The sequence below is a fragment of the Pseudophryne corroboree genome, chromosome 4, assembly GCF_028390025.1.
Source record: "Pseudophryne corroboree isolate aPseCor3 chromosome 4, aPseCor3.hap2, whole genome shotgun sequence".
NCBI classification, from domain to species: domain Eukaryota; kingdom Metazoa; phylum Chordata; class Amphibia; order Anura; family Myobatrachidae; genus Pseudophryne; species Pseudophryne corroboree.
The window spans coordinates 109,621,708-109,639,297 of record NC_086447.1 but is presented as its reverse complement, the minus strand read 5'-3'; the positions used below and the strand labels follow the sequence as shown (position 1 = coordinate 109,639,297).

The following is a 17,590-nucleotide window of genomic DNA, read 5'->3' as shown; positions in this document are numbered from 1 at the left end:
AGTGTATTTTAGCCTTGCAAGTGTACGATCGCATGTGCAGCTGAGCGGTACAAAAATAGCTCTGGACTTACTCAGCCGCCTGGATCACTTCAGCCTGTCCGGGGACGGAATTGACGTCAGACACCCGCCCTGCAAACGCTTTGACGCGCCTGCGTTTTTCCAAACACTCCCAGAAAACGGTGAGTTGACATCCACAAACGCCCTCTTCCTGTCAATCTCCTTGCGATCGGCTGTGCGAATGGATTCTTCTTAAAATCCATCGCTCAGCAACGATCTGCTTTGTACCCGTACAATGTGCCTACGCATTGCGGTGCATATGCATGCGCAGTAGTGACCTGATCGCTGCGAAAAACGGCAGCGTGTGAACAGGTCGGAATGACTCCCTTGGTTTTGCCCATTTGCTAACAAATCTGCTGCTGTGATCAGGTCTGAATTAGGCCCTTTAATCATATCTGTTATTTATTTCAATTCTTCATAGATAAAAAGACAATTCAACTTTGTTACAAAAATAAAATAAAAATAATAATGTCTGACCCACCACCCTGACATGAATAAAGATGAGCCTACACCTACTGTATCACACTGTAACAGCACCTGAGATGCTTATATAAGTATTAGTGCTGGGAATGTCTTTTCTTATCACTTTGGTGGGATTAGCATAACCCATGTAGCAAATTCTGAGCATTGGGTCAGCATCATTTATTAATGCCCTATTTCATCTTGTGTGTCCCCTGAAATTGGGCCTGATTCATTAAGGATTGCAAATCATTGGTCGCAATGTTCTTTTGCGAAGGCCAGGGCTGGCAACAGGGGGGGGGGGGGGTCAAAGGGGACACCTGTACCAGGCCCCAAGGATCAGAGAGGCCCCAAGGATATGCCACTTAGTGCACGCCAGGCATGTGAGCCGTTTGTCCAAATAAGGCAGCAAGCCGTAGGCAGTGTGGGCACAGCCTCAGAGTGACAGGAGCCTCTCACACAGAGTGACTGTACAGTGCGAGTGTGTACCCACTCGTCCGGGTCCAGTTCTGTTACAGGCAGTTACGGAACATAACAGCACCCCCGCTGGCCAGGATTCCTGTGCACTGCACTGGCCTCTTCTGGTGGGGTGTGAGGTGAGTCTCTCACCAGAGTAAGAGTGGATTGGTGAGGGCTTTGGGATGGGGTGAGGGAGCTGGGGAACACAAAATGTGGCATGTGTGGAAGAGGAAGGAGAGGTGTACATATTTATATATGTGTATAGATAAATAAATATATTTTTATTTAAAAAAAAAACATTTCTTATATAGCAAATCAAATTCCATTGCACATTAGAGATATCACTGTACCAGGCCCCAAGATTACCCACCCCGCGAGCCCCTCTGCCTGTCAGACAGGCAGAGATGTTCACATTTTAGTGAAGTGATTGCAGGCCCCTTTCCTGCACATGCGTAGAACGGGTCCTGCGCGTGCGCAATCCTCTAACATCGGAACATGCTCTGAGGATCACATTAGTGATCCTTAGTCATACCTCCCAACATTAGCTGCAGGGAAAGAGGGACACGTGCGCGGCGAAGCCGCGCCTGATTTTTAAAAGGAAGCATGACCTGCCAAAAAGGGGGCATGGCTTCATGGGAGTGCCGCATTCGCGGGCCATGCCCCCTGTTTTCGTCACTGAGGGGGCATGCCCAGCACTCTCTGAGATGCTGTCCTGCCCCCTCTCCCCCTGTCACACGTCTATTCACCGCTGCTCTGCAAAACAGGGAAGCGAGGGACAGCCTTCCAACTCCCCCCCACCGCGGGTCACTGCGGCCCGTGGGTGGGACAGCGGGACAGTCCCCAAAAAACGGGACTGTCCCACGAAAATCGGGACAGTTGGGAGGTATGCCTTAGTGAATCAGGGCCACAGTGTATAATTTATTTTAAAGTACTTTGAGATATACTGTAAGAGAAATAACCCTTAGCCTACATCCTCCTAGCCTGTCTCTAACTTCACATTTACTAGAGATGTGCACTTGAAATTTTTCGGGTTTTGTGTTTTGGTTTTGGGTTCGGTTCCGCGGCCGTGTTTTGGGTTCGACCGCGTTTTGGCAAAACCTCACCGAATTTTTTTTGTCGGATTCGGGTGTGTTTTGGATTCGGGTGTTTTTTCAAAAAACACTAAAAAAACAGCTTAAATCATAGAATTTGGGGGTCATTTTGATCCCAAAGTATTATTAACCTCAAAAACCATAATTTCCACTCATTTTCAGTCTATTCTGAATACCTCACACCTCACAATATTATTTTTAGTCCTAAAATTTGCACCAAGGTCGCTGGATGACTAAGCTAAGCGACCCTAGTGGCCGACACAAACACCTGGCCCATCTAGGAGTGGCACTGCAGTGTCACGCAGGATGGACCTTCCAAAAAACACTCCCCAAACAGCACATGACGCAAAGAAAAAAAGAGGCGCAATGAGGTAGCTGTGTGAGTAAGATAAGCGACCCTAGTGGCCGACACAAACACCTGGCCCATCTAGGAGTGGCACTGCAGTGTCACGCAGGATGGCCCTTCCAAAAAACACTCCCCAAACAGCACATGACGCAAAGAAAAAAAGAGGCGCAATGAGGTAGCTGTGTGAGTAAGATAGGCGACCCTAGTGGCCGACACAAACACCTGGCCCATCTAGGAGTGGCACTGCAGTGTCACGCAGGATGGCCCTTCCAAAAAACACTTCCCAAACAGCACATGACGCAAAGAAAAAAAGAGGCGCAATGAGGTAGCTGTGTGACTAAGATAAGCGACCCAAGTGGCCGACACAAACACCTGGCCCATCTAGGAGTGGCACTGCAGTGTCACGCAGGATGGCCCTTCCAAAAAACACTCCCCAAACAGCACATGACGCAAAGAAAAAAAGAGGCGCAATGAGGTAGCTGTGTGAGTAAGATAAGCGACCCTAGTGGCCGACACAAACACCTGGCCCATCTAGGAGTGGCACTGCAGTGTCACGCAGGATGGCCCTTCCAAAAAATACTCCCCAAACAGCACATGACGCAAAGAAAAATTAAAGAAAAAAGAGGTGCAAGATGGAATTGTCCTTGGGCCCTCCCACCCACCCTTATGTTGTATAAACAGGACATGCACACTTTAACCAACCCATCATTTCAGTGACAGGGTCTGCCACACGACTGTGACGGGTTGGTTTGGACCCCCACCAAAAAAGAAGCAATTAATCTCTCCTTGCACAAACTGGCTCTACAGAGGCAAGATGTCCACCTCATCATCATCCTCCGATCTATCACCGTGTACATCCCCCTCCTCACAGATTATCAATTCGTCCCCACTGGAATCCACCATCTCAGCTCCCTGTGTACTTTGTGGAGGCAATTGCTGCTGGTCAATGTCTCCACGGAGGAATTGATTATAATTCATTTTAATGAACATCATCTTCTCCACATTTTCTGGAAGTAACCTCGTACGCCAATTGCTGACAAGGTGAGCGGCGGCACTAAACACTCTTTCGGAGTACACACTTGTGGGAGGGAAACTTAGGTAGAATAAAGCCAGTTTGTGCAAGGGCCTCCAAATTGCCTCTTTTTCCTGCCAGTATAAGTACGGACTGTCTGACGTGCCTACTTGGATGCGGTCACTCATATAATCCTCCACCATTCTTTCAATGGGGAGAGAATCATATGCAGTGACAGTAGACAACATGTCCGTAATCATTGTCAGGTCCTTCAGTCCGGACCAGATGTCAGCATCAGCAGTCACTCCAGACTGCCCTGCATCACCGCCAGCGGGTGGGCTCGGAATTCTGAGCCTTTTCCTCGCACCCCCAGTTGTGGGAGAATGTGAAGGAGGAGATGTTGACAGGTCGCGTTCCGCTTGACTTGACAATTTTCTCACCAGCAGGTCTTTGAACCCCAGCAGACTTGTGTCTGCCGGAAAGAGAGATCCAAGGTAGGTTTTAAATCTAGGATCGAGCACGGTGGCCAAAATGTAGTGATCTGATTTCAACAGATTGACCACCCGTGAATCCTTGTTAAGCGAATTAAGGGCTCCATCCACAAGTCCCACATGCCTAGCGGAATCGCTCCGTGTTAGCTCCTCCTTCAATGTCTCCAGCTTCTTCTGCAAAAGCCTGATGAGGGGAATGACCTGACTCAGGCTGGCAGTGTCTGAACTGACTTCACGTGTGGCAAGTTCAAAGGGCAGCAGAACCTTGCACAACGTTGAAATCATTCTCCACTGCGCTTGAGACAGGTGCATTCCACCTCCTATATCGTGCTGAATTGTATAGGCTTGAATGGCCTTTTGCTGCTCCTCCAACCTCTGAAGCATATATAGGGTTGAATTCCACCTCGTTACCACTTCTTGCTTCAGATGATGGCAGGGCAGGTTCAGGCGTTTTTGGTGTTGCTCCAGTCTTCTGTACGTGGTGCCTGTACGCCGAAAGTGTCCCGCAATTCTTCTGGCCACCGACAGCATCTCTTGCACGCCCCTGTCGTTTTTAAAAAAATTCTGCACCACCAAATTCAAGGTATGTGCAAAACATGGGACGTGCTGGAATTTGCCCATATTCAATGCACACACAATATTGCTGGCGTTGTCCGATGCCACAAATCCACAGGAGAGTCCAATTGGGGTAAGCCATTCCGCGATGATCTTCCTCAGTTGCCGTAAGAGGTTTTCAGCTGTGTGCGTATTCTGGAAACCGGTGATACAAAGCGTAGCCTGCCTAGGAAAGAGTTGGCGTTTGCAAGATGCTGCTACTGGTGCCGCCGCTGCTGTTCTTGCGGCGGGAGTCCATACATCTACCCAGTGGGCTGTCACAGTCATATAGTCCTGACCCTGCCCTGCTCCACTTGTCCACATGTCCGTGGTTAAGTGGACATTGGGTACAACTGCATTTTTTAGGACACTGGTGAGTCTTTTTCTGACGTCCGTGTACATTCTCGGTATCGCCTGCCTAGAGAAGTGGAACCTAGATGGTATTTGGTAACGGGGGCACACTACCTCAAGAAATTGTCTAGTTCCCTGTGAACTAACGGCGGATACCGGACGCACGTCTAACACCAACATAGTTGTCAAGGCCTCAGTTATCCGCTTTGCAACAGGATGACTGCTGTGATATTTCATCTTCCTCGCAAAGGACTGTTGGACAGTCAATTGCTTGGTGGAAGTAGTAAAAGTGGGCTTACGACTTCCCCTCTGGGATGACCATCGACTCCCAGCAGCAACAACAGCAGCGCCAGCAGCAGTAGGCGTTACACGCAAGGATGCATCGGAGGAATCCCAGGCAGGAGAGGACTCGTCAGAATTGCCAGTGTCATGGCCTGCAGGACTATTGGCATTCCTGGGGAAGGAGGAAATTGACACTGAGGGAGTTGGTGGGGTGGTTTGCGTGAGCTTGGTTACAAGAGGAAGGGATTTACTGGTCAGTGGACTGCTTCCGCTGTCGCCCAAAGTTTTTGAACTTGTCACTGACTTATTATGAATGCGCTGCAGGTGACGTATAAGGGAGGATGTTCCGAGGTGGTTAACGTCCTTACCCCTACTTATTACAGCTTGACAAAGGCAACACACGGCTTGACAAATGTTGTCCGCATTTCTGTTGAAATACTTCCACACCGAAGAGCTGATTTTTTTGGTATTTTCACCAGGCATGTCAACGGCCATATTCCTCCCACGGACAACAGGTGTCTCCCCGGGTGCCTGACTTAAACAAACCACCTCACCATCAGAATCCTCCTTGTCAATTTCCTCCGCAGCGCCAGCAACACCCATATCCTCCTCATCCTGGTGTACTTCAACACTGACATCTTCAATCTGACTATCAGGAACTGGACTGCGGGTGCTCCTTCCAGCACTTGCAGGGGGCGTGCAAATGGTGGAAGGCGCATGCTCTTCACGTCCAGTGTTGGGAAGGTCAGGCATCGCAACCGACACAATTGGACTCTCCTTGTGGATTTGGGATTTCGAAGAACGCACAGTTCTTTGCGGTGCTTTTGCCAGCTTGAGTCTTTTCATTTTTCTAGCGAGAGGCTGAGTGCTTCCATCCTCATGTGAAGCTGAACCACTAGCCATGAACATAGGCCAGGGCCTCAGCCGTTCCTTGCCACTCCGTGTGGTAAATGGCATATTGGCAAGTTTACGCTTCTCCTCCGACAATTTTATTTTAGATTTTTGAGTCCTTTTTTACTGATATTTGGTGTTTTGGATTTTACATGCTCTGTACTATGACATTGGGCATCGGCCTTGGCAGACGACGTTGCTGGCATTTCATCGTCTCGGCCTTGACTAGTGGCAGCAGCTTCAGCACGAGGTGGAAGTCGATCTTGATCTTTCCCTAATTTTGGAACCTCAACATTTTTGTTCTCCATATTTTAATAGGCACAACTAAAAGGCACCTCAGGTAAACAATGGAGATGGATGGATACTAGTATACTTATGGATGGACGAGCGACTGCCGACACAGAGGTAGCTACAGCCGTGGACTACCGTACTGTGTCTGCTGCTAATATAGACTGGATGATAATGAGATAAAATTAAAATATATATATTTATATCACACTAGTACTGCAGCCGGACAGGTATATATTATGTAATGACGGACCTGCTGGACACTGTCTGTCAGCACTGCAGACTCCTAAAGTAAGCTACTAGTATCAAGAAGATAGAAAAAAATAAATAAACCACGGGTAGGTGGTATACAATTATGGATGGACGAGCGACTGCCGACACAGAGGTAGCTACAGCCGTGGACTACCGTACTGTGTCTGCTGCTAATATAGACTGGATGATAATGAGATAAAATTAAAATATATATATATATCACACTAGTACTGCAGCCGGACAGGTATATATTATGTAATGACGGACCTGCTGGACACTGTCTGTCAGCACTGCAGACTCCTAAAGTAAGCTACTAGTATCAAGAAGATAGAAAAAAAAAATAAACCACGGGTAGGTGGTATACAATTATGAATGGACGAGCGACTGCCGACACAGAGGTAGCTACAGCCGTGGACTACCGTACTGTGTCTGCTGCTAATATAGACTGGATGATAATGAGATAAAATTAAAATATATATATATATATATATATATATCACACTAGTACTGCAGCCGGACAGGTATATATTATGTAATGACGGACCTGCTGGACACTGTCTGTCAGCACTGCAGACTCCTAAAGTAAGCTACTAGTATCAAGAAGATAGAAAAAAAAAATAAACCACGGGTAGGTGGTATACAATTATGGATGGACGAGCGACTGCCGACACAGAGGTAGCTACAGCCGTGGACTACCGTACTGTGTCTGCTGCTAATATAGACTGGATGATAATGAGATAAAATTAAAATATATATATATATATATCACACTAGTACTGCAGCCGGACAGGTATATATTATGTAATGACGGACCTGCTGGACACTGTCTGTCAGCACTGCAGACTCCTAAAGTAAGCTACTAGTATCAAGATGATAGAAAAAAAAAATAAACCACGGGTAGGTGGTATACAATTATGGATGGACGAGCGACTGCCGACACAGAGGTAGCTTCAGCCGTGGACTACCGTAGTGTGTCTGCTGCTAATATAGACTGGATGATAATGAGATAAAATTAAAATATATATATATATATAAAGCAGCAGAATGGCGGCACTCAGAGTCTTCTTACTTAGAAAGCTGAAAAAACTTTTATTTGAACATCAACGTTTCGGGTAAGCACCCGTCGTCAGGATAGCATAATTATGCTATCCTGACGACGGGTGCTTACCCGAAACGTTGATGTTCAAATAAAAGTTTTTTCAGCTTTCTAAGTAAGAAGACTCTGAGTGCCGCCATTCTGCTGCTTTGTACCTCGGGATTATTTCCTTATGGAGGGCACCGGAGCAAGTATTATACACTAGTGCCGGATGAATCTGTCTACATATATATATATATATATATATATATACAAAACAGAGAATTCAGCACTCACCATAGCAAGCTCACTTGTCCTCACAACATCAATAAATAAATAAATGATGGGGGTTTAGTTGGTGGATTGGCCAATGCACGGAAGCCTGCAAACCGATTTTCAAGGTACCCCACCTTCATGCAGGTCCTACACTATCACAAAGCCTAAAGAATTAAAACCTGGCAACCGTGGACTACCGTACTGTGTCTGCTGCTAATATAGACTGGATGATAATGAGATAAAATTAAAATATATATATATATATATCACACTAGTACTGCAGCCGGACAGGTATATATTATGTAATGACGGACCTGCTGGACACTGTCTGCAGAATGCGTTTATAAAAACACCACACGACGAGTGTTTAACTTTTTCAGGCAGACAATCACAATATACTGGTGGTCAGCACTGCAGACAATCACAATACTGGTGGTCAGTGGTCACTGGTCAGTCACACTGGCAGTGGCACTCTGGCAGCAAAAGTGTGCACTGTACTTAAAATATGTACTCCTGCTATAACTGCTCCCCAGTCTCCCCCACAATTAAGCTGTGTGAGCAGTGAGCACTCAGCAGTCAGATAATGATATACAGTATATGATGCAGCACACTGGGCTGAGCACAGATATGGTATGTGTGACTGTGTCACACCGTGTATCGTTTTTTTTCAGGCAGAGAACGGATTCATTAAACTGGTGGCACTGGTCACTGCCACTGGTCACACTATCAGCAGCAAGTAGTACTCCTCCTATATTATGCTCCCCAAAATTTGTGTCTCTCTCTCTCTAGTACTATTAGTCACTCTAAACGGAGAGGACGCCAGCCACGTCCTCTCCCTATCAATCTCAATGCACGTGTGAAAAATGGCGGCGACGCGCGGCTCCTTATATAGAATCCGAGTCTCGCGATAGAATCCGAGCCTCGCGAGAATCCGACAGCGGGATGATGACGTTCGGGCGCGCTCGGGTTAACCGAGCAAGGCGGGAGGATCCGAGCCTGCTCGGCCCCGTGTAAAAAAAGCTGAAGTTCGGCGGGTTCGGATTCAGAGAAACCGAACCCGCTCATCTCTAATTTATACTGAAATAGGCTTCTGGGGCCAGAGTGGTAAGTAAACATTTTGGTGATCTGTGCCAGAAAGAGCACTTGTGCCTACCCCTTGTCCCCCAAATATTGAACTGGTACAGCACACACACCACAAAACAAGGGGCATGGTCTTGAGGGGAAGGCGCCCCTAATGAACAGGCTGAGGGATACACTACTGTTGTCTCTGAGTCCTGTATGTCTCTGGAGTGGACACCTTTCTTGTGTGGGCGCTAGCAATTAGAGATTGTTTTGTCTTGCTCCAAGAGATTTTGGATTGTCTAAGCAAGCACATACAAATGGGGAAGGTGGAAAGAAAGAAAGAAAGAAAGAAAGAAAGAAAGAAAGAAAGGTGTATACCTCTTTAATTGGAAGAAAACAGCAGGAACAGAGCCTAGTCCAGGCTTTTTCAACCAGTGTGCCGTGGCACACTAGTGTGCCGCGACCAGTTGCAAGGTGTGCCGCGGAGCCAGAGCAGCTTCCTGCATCTTCTTGGAGGATCAGTCATGCTCCGGCCGTGACCTATGCCTTGATGATGCGGCAGTGTGATATCATAGGTCACGGCTGCAGCGTCTCACCACCCAGCCAGCCCACCCGCCTGTATACACATCTTGCAGCTCCCGCCCGCATCCACAGCTTTCCTTGCCCACCCACATCCATACCTGCACCCCGCCCGCTGCTCAGTATTCGCAGCACTCCACTATGAACAACCCCCGCCACTGAGGGACAGGGAGGAGGACAGCTAACCAGTAGGGGCTAATATTTGTTATATTATTTCTCCTGTGGGGAGCAATTGGATTTATGGATTTATGGGGGGAACAATGTGAATAATTCATGTGGGGAGCAATAGGATTTATGTGGGAAGAAATGTGATTGATTTATGTGTGAGCGTCATGATTTATGTGGGGAACAATGTGATTGATTTATGTGGGGAGCAATGGGATTTATGTAGGGAGCAACATGATTTATGTGGGGAGCAACATGATTTATGTGGGGAGCAATGTGATTGTTTTCCTGTGTAGGCAAATGTATGTGTGGATTCTTGTTTTTACTGTGAGGGCCAATGTGTGTTTTTTGTTTTTTTCTGTGGGGAACTGATGGTGTGCCTTGGCAATTTCAAAATATTGTTTGGTGTGCCGCGAGTAAAAAAAGGTTGAAAATCACTGGCCTAGTCACTAGTCCTGTGCAGATGAGCAATATAGACACATCTATTACCTTGGATAGAAGACATTTATTGGCTGGAATAAGAGACACAGAAACATTTGTTCTTTGAGTTAGTTGCTACAATGACAGTCTACTTGTTTGGAAACTAAGGGGGTTATTCATATTCAGTACAGATTGCAGATTCTGCTAAAAAGCTGAATCTGCAATCCTGTCTTTCCCATGCTGTGGGCCGCCCATCGCAGGGCAAGGCAGAATGGCCTGCCCAGCAGCTGCGACCGCAATTTAATTACAGTTGACCCCTGCAGCCTCAGCTAGGCTGTGTATGCAGGCGGTCAGCCACCATTCTCATCGGAGTGGCTGCACATGACGTCACGAAGATGCCCCGAAAACACTGCCGCCCTTCCCCCGTTTTCCCCGTGTTGCCCCTGCAATGCTCCATCACCATCCCCTGCCTTCCTCTGCGAACACCTCTGTCTGTCAATCAAGCAGAGGTGTTTGCACTCAATGCACTCAATGCACAACAATCACATTCGGCGCAAGCACAGAACCGTGCATGCGAGTGGCAGTGGCACCACCGGGGTTATTGTGGTCGCATCACTTAGCAGTTGCTTAGTTATTGCGTCGCATTTGCTTAGTGATGCAAACTGATTATGCCCCTAAGTACGCATTCGCCACATAAATCTCTGTGCCGAAGTTGGAATACAGTTACACTGTCCATCCTGTTAGGACGGAACTCTCCCACAATTGAAGAAAGAGTTACTGTATGTGGTTAAGGATGGAGAGGGTGACCTTCCGGCGCCCCGCCGGTTTGCTCTAATCAAAAAACTGGAGACGAGACTGGTAATTTTGTGCAAAGAATAAATGGTCACAGCTTTATTTCCACCTAATACCAAAAACACACCATTGCAGGGTAAAAAAGGAGAGGAAGCGGTGCACGGCTCTCCCGCTGTTTAGAGAAATTACTGGGGCGTGCCTTATGCCGCCTTACCGGCGACGGCCACGCCCCCTCCCCGCCTGAGGCATACCCGGCCCGCCCTTGCGGGCCGACGGACCACACCCCCTGCGCTGGGGGACCAGCTACCATGCGCATAACACCCTACCACAGCGCGCAACCCGTATGGCCCCTGCCGCATTTAGCTGGAACCAGGCGTACGGCCTACTAATTGGTGACTTATGCGAGGCATTCTGACAATCCCCCCTTACCATGCCTTGTGCACCGCTCCTTCCCCGCAACCCGCTGTGACAAGAAAATACAAACGATTTACACCAAACCATGTTTATTGCGATAAAACAAAACACCATAATAACTTCTCACAACGTGTCATTCATTAGCAAGTGACGAAAAAACTGCCTTACTCCTGCGCTCCCTTGGCCCGTTCCCCTGTCCTAGCTACTACCGACCCTGTTCCTTGCCAACTCAGGGAGGGTGGGTGGGCTTCCTTTCCTGTGTGGGGAAAATGGAGCTATTAACTCCCTCCCCCCCCCCCCGGCTGCTGCTTTTATCTGCCTCTCCCTCCTCACCCCCCGCCTCTGGGCCACACCTTTTACTGGCTCAGGGCTCCCTGCACGTGATGAAAAGGGGAGGGGGTCCCGCCGCCCTGCGGCAAACCCCCCCTCCCCCGGCGTTCGCGCCTTTGGGCGGCCCGGCACCCCGCCTCCTTATCCCGCTGTGGCGCCATTGCTGCCCCCTTCGCCCCTGTAAGGATGGAGAGGGTGACCTTCCGGCGCCCCGCCGGCTTGCTCTAATCAAATAACTGGAGACGAGACCGGTAATTTTGTGCAAAGAATAAATGGTCACAGCTTTATTTCCACCTAATACCAAAAACACACCATTGCAGGGTAAAAAAGGAGAAGAAGCGGTGCACGGCTCTCCCGCTGTTTAGAGAAATGACTGGGGCGTGCCTTACACCGCCTTACCGGCAACGGCCACGCCCCGTCCCCGCCTGAGGCGTACCCGGCCCGCCCTTGCGGGCCGAAGGACCACGCCCCCTGCGCTGGGGGTCCAGCTACCATGCGCATAAAACCCTACCACGGCGCGCAACCCGTATGGCCCCTGCCGCATTTAGCTGGCGTACGGCCTACTAATTGGTGACTTATGCGAGGCATTCTGACAATCCCCCCTTACCATGCCTTGTGCACCACTCCTTCCCCGCCACACGAGGTCCCAGCGACCTGCGGACCGAAGCCCCACCCTGCGCTACCACCGCAAACCCTCCAACGCATCCTGCAACGCATTGTTGAAGATATCAAGGCCTATGTCCGACAGGTGCACCCCATCGTGCCTCATCTCCCTGCAAGGTCATTGTGGTGTATAACGCTTCCCCCGTTGGCTGTGACCACTTTACCGATGGCCGCATTGACTTACTTGCTAGCTCTGTCTATTCCGTGCCCTGATCTAGCCCCCCTATAGGCTAGTCGCGGGATGATTTTTGACCAGACTATGCGCACGTTGCTCCACCGCCCTTTTATCCAGGCAATGTCCTCCCTGGTCTGCCTGATCAGGTCTAGCGACTTTGTTTTCCCGATATCGTTTCCCCCAAGGTGCAACACCAACACGTCGGGCTTTCCCAATGCCCGCTCGGCCTTGAGCCAGGCCTCCCTGGCCTGCTCCCATACCATGCCCCTGTTGCCCAGCCAAAAAACTGCTGCTTCTTCTCGCCTCATCCCCAGCTGGCGCCCTTATGGTCTTTTTGCGGCCGTGCCGCTGCCCAGAATATGTATGAATGGCCGAAGATCCAACACCGCTTCCCGGCGATCCCTGCGAAGAATAGAGGAAGCGCGGGGGGGGGGGGGTGTTAGGACGGTAGTCAATTCCCTTTATTGTGGCGGCGCCCTGGCCACCGGCCTGACGTAAGATTTGTAACTGTTTGACTTTCACCCCCCTTTCCCTTTTATCTCTTCGGCTGAGCATCCCTGGCTGGCGGCGGATGGTGCCGTGCCGATCCTAAATGAGTGGGTTCCGAACTTCCTCGGGTTCCAGCCTAACTCCTTGATGCATTTTTTAAATATGGCTGTGAACTGGAACCTGGTAAGTGCCGCCTGATCCACATGAATGAGGAAATTCTCGCCCCCTTTTGGCCTGACCTCCAAAAATGTTTGTACCGCCTCGATTGGACAGACTGTTGTGTCCGGGTGCCTGCCCAACTGGACCCATCTTCCCTTACCTATCTGGTCTGTTTTTGACTTGTGAATTTTGCACAAGACCGCGCCCTGCGAGGCCACTACGTTTTTTACCAACAGGCCTGTTCCGGCGGCCATTTTTGACTGCGCTACTAGCTCCCCGACCCTAAATGCTCCGCTAAACGCCATGATAAACGCTGCTTTAAACAGTTTTTCCTCGTACTCTCCGTTACATACTTTCGCCACTATGTGAATAATGCTCTTAAGCCTCTCTATGGTTACTGGCTCCCGGGAGTCCGGTCTCCGTATCTCCACTCTGGCCCATCCTTTCATCACTGTGCGCACTACGAATGCCTTAGTTAGGTCCTCTTTCCCTAGCAACTTTGAAAAGAAAGATACCCCTGCCAGCCTGGTGTTTGCCACTGCCCTTGATGCTCCCTCCTCCTTACTCTTGCCTAAGAATTCCAACAATTGCTGCAGGGGCGTCTGGCCCTCTGAGCTTACATTCCCCTGGAACTGCTGCCATTTCTCCCATGCTGCCACGTACGCTTTCCAGGTCTTTGGCGCCAGGGACCTTTCCACCAGCTCGTTCAAACAGGCTCGGCTATCTGCCAAAGATGAGAAGGGCATGTTAAACCTTGGCCCCGCGCGAACGGCGCTGCCGCCCTAAACACCTCCCATTTCCGACGTGACAGCGCGTCCGCGATAACGTTCTCGACTCCTGGTACATGCTTTGCCCTGAATGTGATGTTGTGCCTCAAGCATGCCGCTACCAACCACCTCAGCAACCTAATCACTGGTGCGGACGAGGCAGATTGGCTGTTTATGGCCTGTACCACGCCCATATTGTCGCACCAAATCTGTATGAACTTATTCTTTAGCCTGCGGCTCCAAACCTCTACGGCTACCACTATAGGAAACAACTCCAAAGCTGCCAAGTTCTTAGTTAAACCGCTGTCCTTCCACCTTTGCGGCCATTCTTCTGCGCACCACTCTCCCTGCAAGTACGCTCCGAAGCCTATGGCTCCTGCTGCGTCTGTGAACAGTTGCAGTGCATGGTTTGGCGATATCTTGCTCGGCCACATTGCGCACCCCGTTAAACTGTTTCAAGAAATCCTGCCATACTAACAGATCTTCCTTTAATTCCCCGCTGATGCGGATGAAGTGATGTTTCTTCCTCACCCCCGCTGTTGCCCTTTCCATACGTCGCTTGAAAATCCGCCCCATAGGGATTACGCGACAAGCAAACTTCAGCGACCCTAGCAATGACTGCAACTGGCCCAAGGTAACTGACTTCGCTTGGGTGCATGCACTGATCTCTCGCTCCAACTTTTCAATTTTTTCTGTTGGCAACCGGCACTCCATCTTCTCTGTGTCAATCTCTATACCTAGTTAAGAGATGACCTGTTTTGGGCCCTCAGTTTTCTCCCCCGCGATGGGGACTCCGAACTCGTTCAGCATCTTTGTAAGCTATTGCAGCAACTGCGCGCACCTCCCAGGCTGAGCTGGACCTGCCAGCAAGAAATCGTCCAGGTAGTGCGCTACTGCCCTACAGCCTGTCCGTGCTTCCAAGCACCAGTACAAGAAGGAGCTGAAAATTTCGAATAACGCGCAAGATATTGCGCATCCCATAGGCAAACATTTGTCTACGAAATATTGGCCCTCAAACTGGAAACCCATAAGGTAAAAACTGTCCGGATGCAGGGGGAGTAGCCTGAACGCTGACTCGATGTCCAGCTTCGCCAACAAGGCCCCTTTCCCTTGCCTCCTAACCATTTTTATCGCATGGTCAAACGACTGATATTGCACCGAGCACTGTTCCACGTCTAGGGCATCATTAACCGATGTCCCCTCCGGGAAAGATAGGTGTTGAATAAGTCTGAATTTTCCCGGTGCTTTCTTGGGAACTAACCCCAGCGGTGACACTACCAAATTTTCTATTGGGGGGGCCGCGAATGGCCCGGCCATCCTGCCCATCTCTAATTCTTTTCCAGTTTTCTGTCGCGCCACCTGCTGCTGCTCCCTGATGGAATGAAGGTTCCTATTGCGGTCGCCCGGAAGGATGTCCCGTCTTATTGGGATCTTGAACCCTACTCTAAAACCCTCCTGCAACCGCTGGGCTTCTAAACGCTTGGGGTACCTGGCTAGCCATGCCTGCATACCCTCCAGCCTCACTGGGCTACTTGCTTTTGACAGGCACAAGCGCTCCGGAAACCTTTTCCCCTCTCTCTCCCTGTCGCCCTTTTTTTCTAAAGCAGTCTTTTGCCGGGTGACTTCCGCTGCAGTGTGTGCATGCGTGCTTGAATTTGCAGAAAGCCCGTGTGCACCGGGTGTCATTGAAGGCGTAGCATTTGAGCATATCCTGTCTATGCGTGCTAGGCCTCCCTGTCCCCTGCCTTTGCGCTGTCGCTTCTTTATCGCTAGCCCCTCTTGCCTGCGCCTTGAGCCACAGCTCGATATCCTTTGTCCCAAACTTGATGGGTTGCTGCCCTTGCGCTCTTAACCTGAAGGACTCGTCGTATCTGCGCCACGCAGTTCCCCCATAATCCTTGTACACTGAATAAACAAGATTGATGTATTTAATCATGTTCATTGCCATATTTGGGTAAGCTTCTACGTAGCAACCAGAGTATGCGAACATCCCGGTCATCAGGACCGTTTCTTGGGGCAGGCGAGCAGTGCAACCACACTGGGCGCCCGCCGCGGCACTAACTGTGGCTCCCTGCTTCCCCCTCCTATTTCTCCCCGAGTAACCCGCTTGGGGGCGGAGTTTCACGGAATGACGCGGTTGCGTCGTTACGTCACGATGCAACCCTGTCACTCCGCGAAACCCCCTCCCCCCCGAGCGGAGTACAGAGGGGGATCCAAGTTAGGAAGAGGGAAAGGCCGGCGCGAGGAGCGACTGGTGAGGCGGGCCGAAGAGCGGTAATCGCCTCTGTAAGTATTCTCTCTCTCTCTCAATGTGTAAAATGGGGACACCTGCCGTAATGTGTGAAATGGGAACTCTTGCCTGCCGTAGTGTGGGGATTTAATGTATCAAGGGCATTGCAGTGTGTGGCATTACTGTGTGGGGTTTAATATGGTAGAATTTTTTTTTCCTGTGGTGGTCGTGATCTGTTGGAGCAGGGTCTTTTCAGACGAGGCCATGCCCATTTAAATGAGGCCACACCCATTTAGATGAGGCCACGCCCCTTGCCGAGTGCGCGCGCAAGGTTTTTTTTCCATCTAGGTGTGTGGGGGGGGGGGGGGGGGGGGCGGGCACATTTTTTTATGTCATGGGGGGGCGCATTGTTAAATCTCGCACTGGGAGCCAAATTGGCTAGAAACAGCCCTGCCGGTCATCCAATTGTCAATTGTCTTGTAGGATTCCCCACGCCCTACTCCCTTCTCGCTGCCCCTCTCCTTGTCCCTGAGACCTTCCTCTGTAAGGGAGCATATGTCGATGAAATCCCCCTTCACAATTTCCTTCCTAATTTCTTTAGGCAAATGCCCTGCCAATGCGCCTAGCTCGTGATCCAGTGCGCCTCCCTGCTGCAAGAAAACTGGCTTAGCTGCTCCGGTCTGACCTAGCTTACTCCACGCTGTATCTGCCCCTGGGGCTGCCAACTTTTTCTTCTTGTGATTGGCCCTGGCCAACCGCAGTTGCTCTTTCAATACCTTGCATGACTCGTCGTCGTCTGACTCGGACGCGCTGCTATTGCCCCGCTTGCCCGCCTGATTATCTGCGGCGCTGTTACCCTCCCCTTGTGTGTTCGCTACCTCGTTTAAGGTGGCCCCCCCGCCATTTGCGCTGCTCGCGCTGTTTTGGTGCAACCCCTGGCTCTGCCCCTTTTCAGTACCACCCCTCACACTTTGTGTATCGCTATTATACAACGGCATAACATTCACATTCTGCATATTAAACACATGGTTCATCTCACCGTTCCTGAGTGATGCTGTGGAGACGTCTTCTCTGGCCGGGCTGGTCACGGCACCGGCCTCCGCTGTATTTTTCTCCACCGCTCTTGCTGCAGCAAGATGCTGCACTGACGGGCCGCTGGGCATGGCGAGGACTGCACTGTCTCTGTAACTGTTGTAATTGTCTTGGATTCTCCCTCGTGGTTGTGATGTGAAATCTTGCGATTGTGATATGAAATTTTGCGATGTGGCTCCTTGATCCCGGTTGCTTGCTTGCGGCATTTCGCGGCCCCTGCTCTGTCCTGTAAATGTCGTTGTAAACGCAGGGGAGCGGGCAAGCTGGTTTCGCAACCCCTGTGTAATGCCCCTGTTGCGTGCTCCCTGCGCCCTGCCCCCAGTTACCCC

At 50.1% G+C, this 17,590-nt stretch overlaps 1 protein-coding gene across 1 annotated transcript; it reads right to left on the bottom strand.

Annotated features, from left to right (window-relative positions):
* Positions 1-13,042: 13,042 nt before the first annotated feature.
* Positions 13,043-13,918, bottom strand: LOC134910848 (integrase/recombinase xerD homolog). The gene has a single exon (XM_063919233.1). The coding sequence runs from the start codon at positions 13,916-13,918 to the stop codon at positions 13,043-13,045; it is 876 nt and encodes a 291-aa protein (XP_063775303.1).
* Between the last annotated feature and the right edge of the window lie 3,672 nt (positions 13,919-17,590).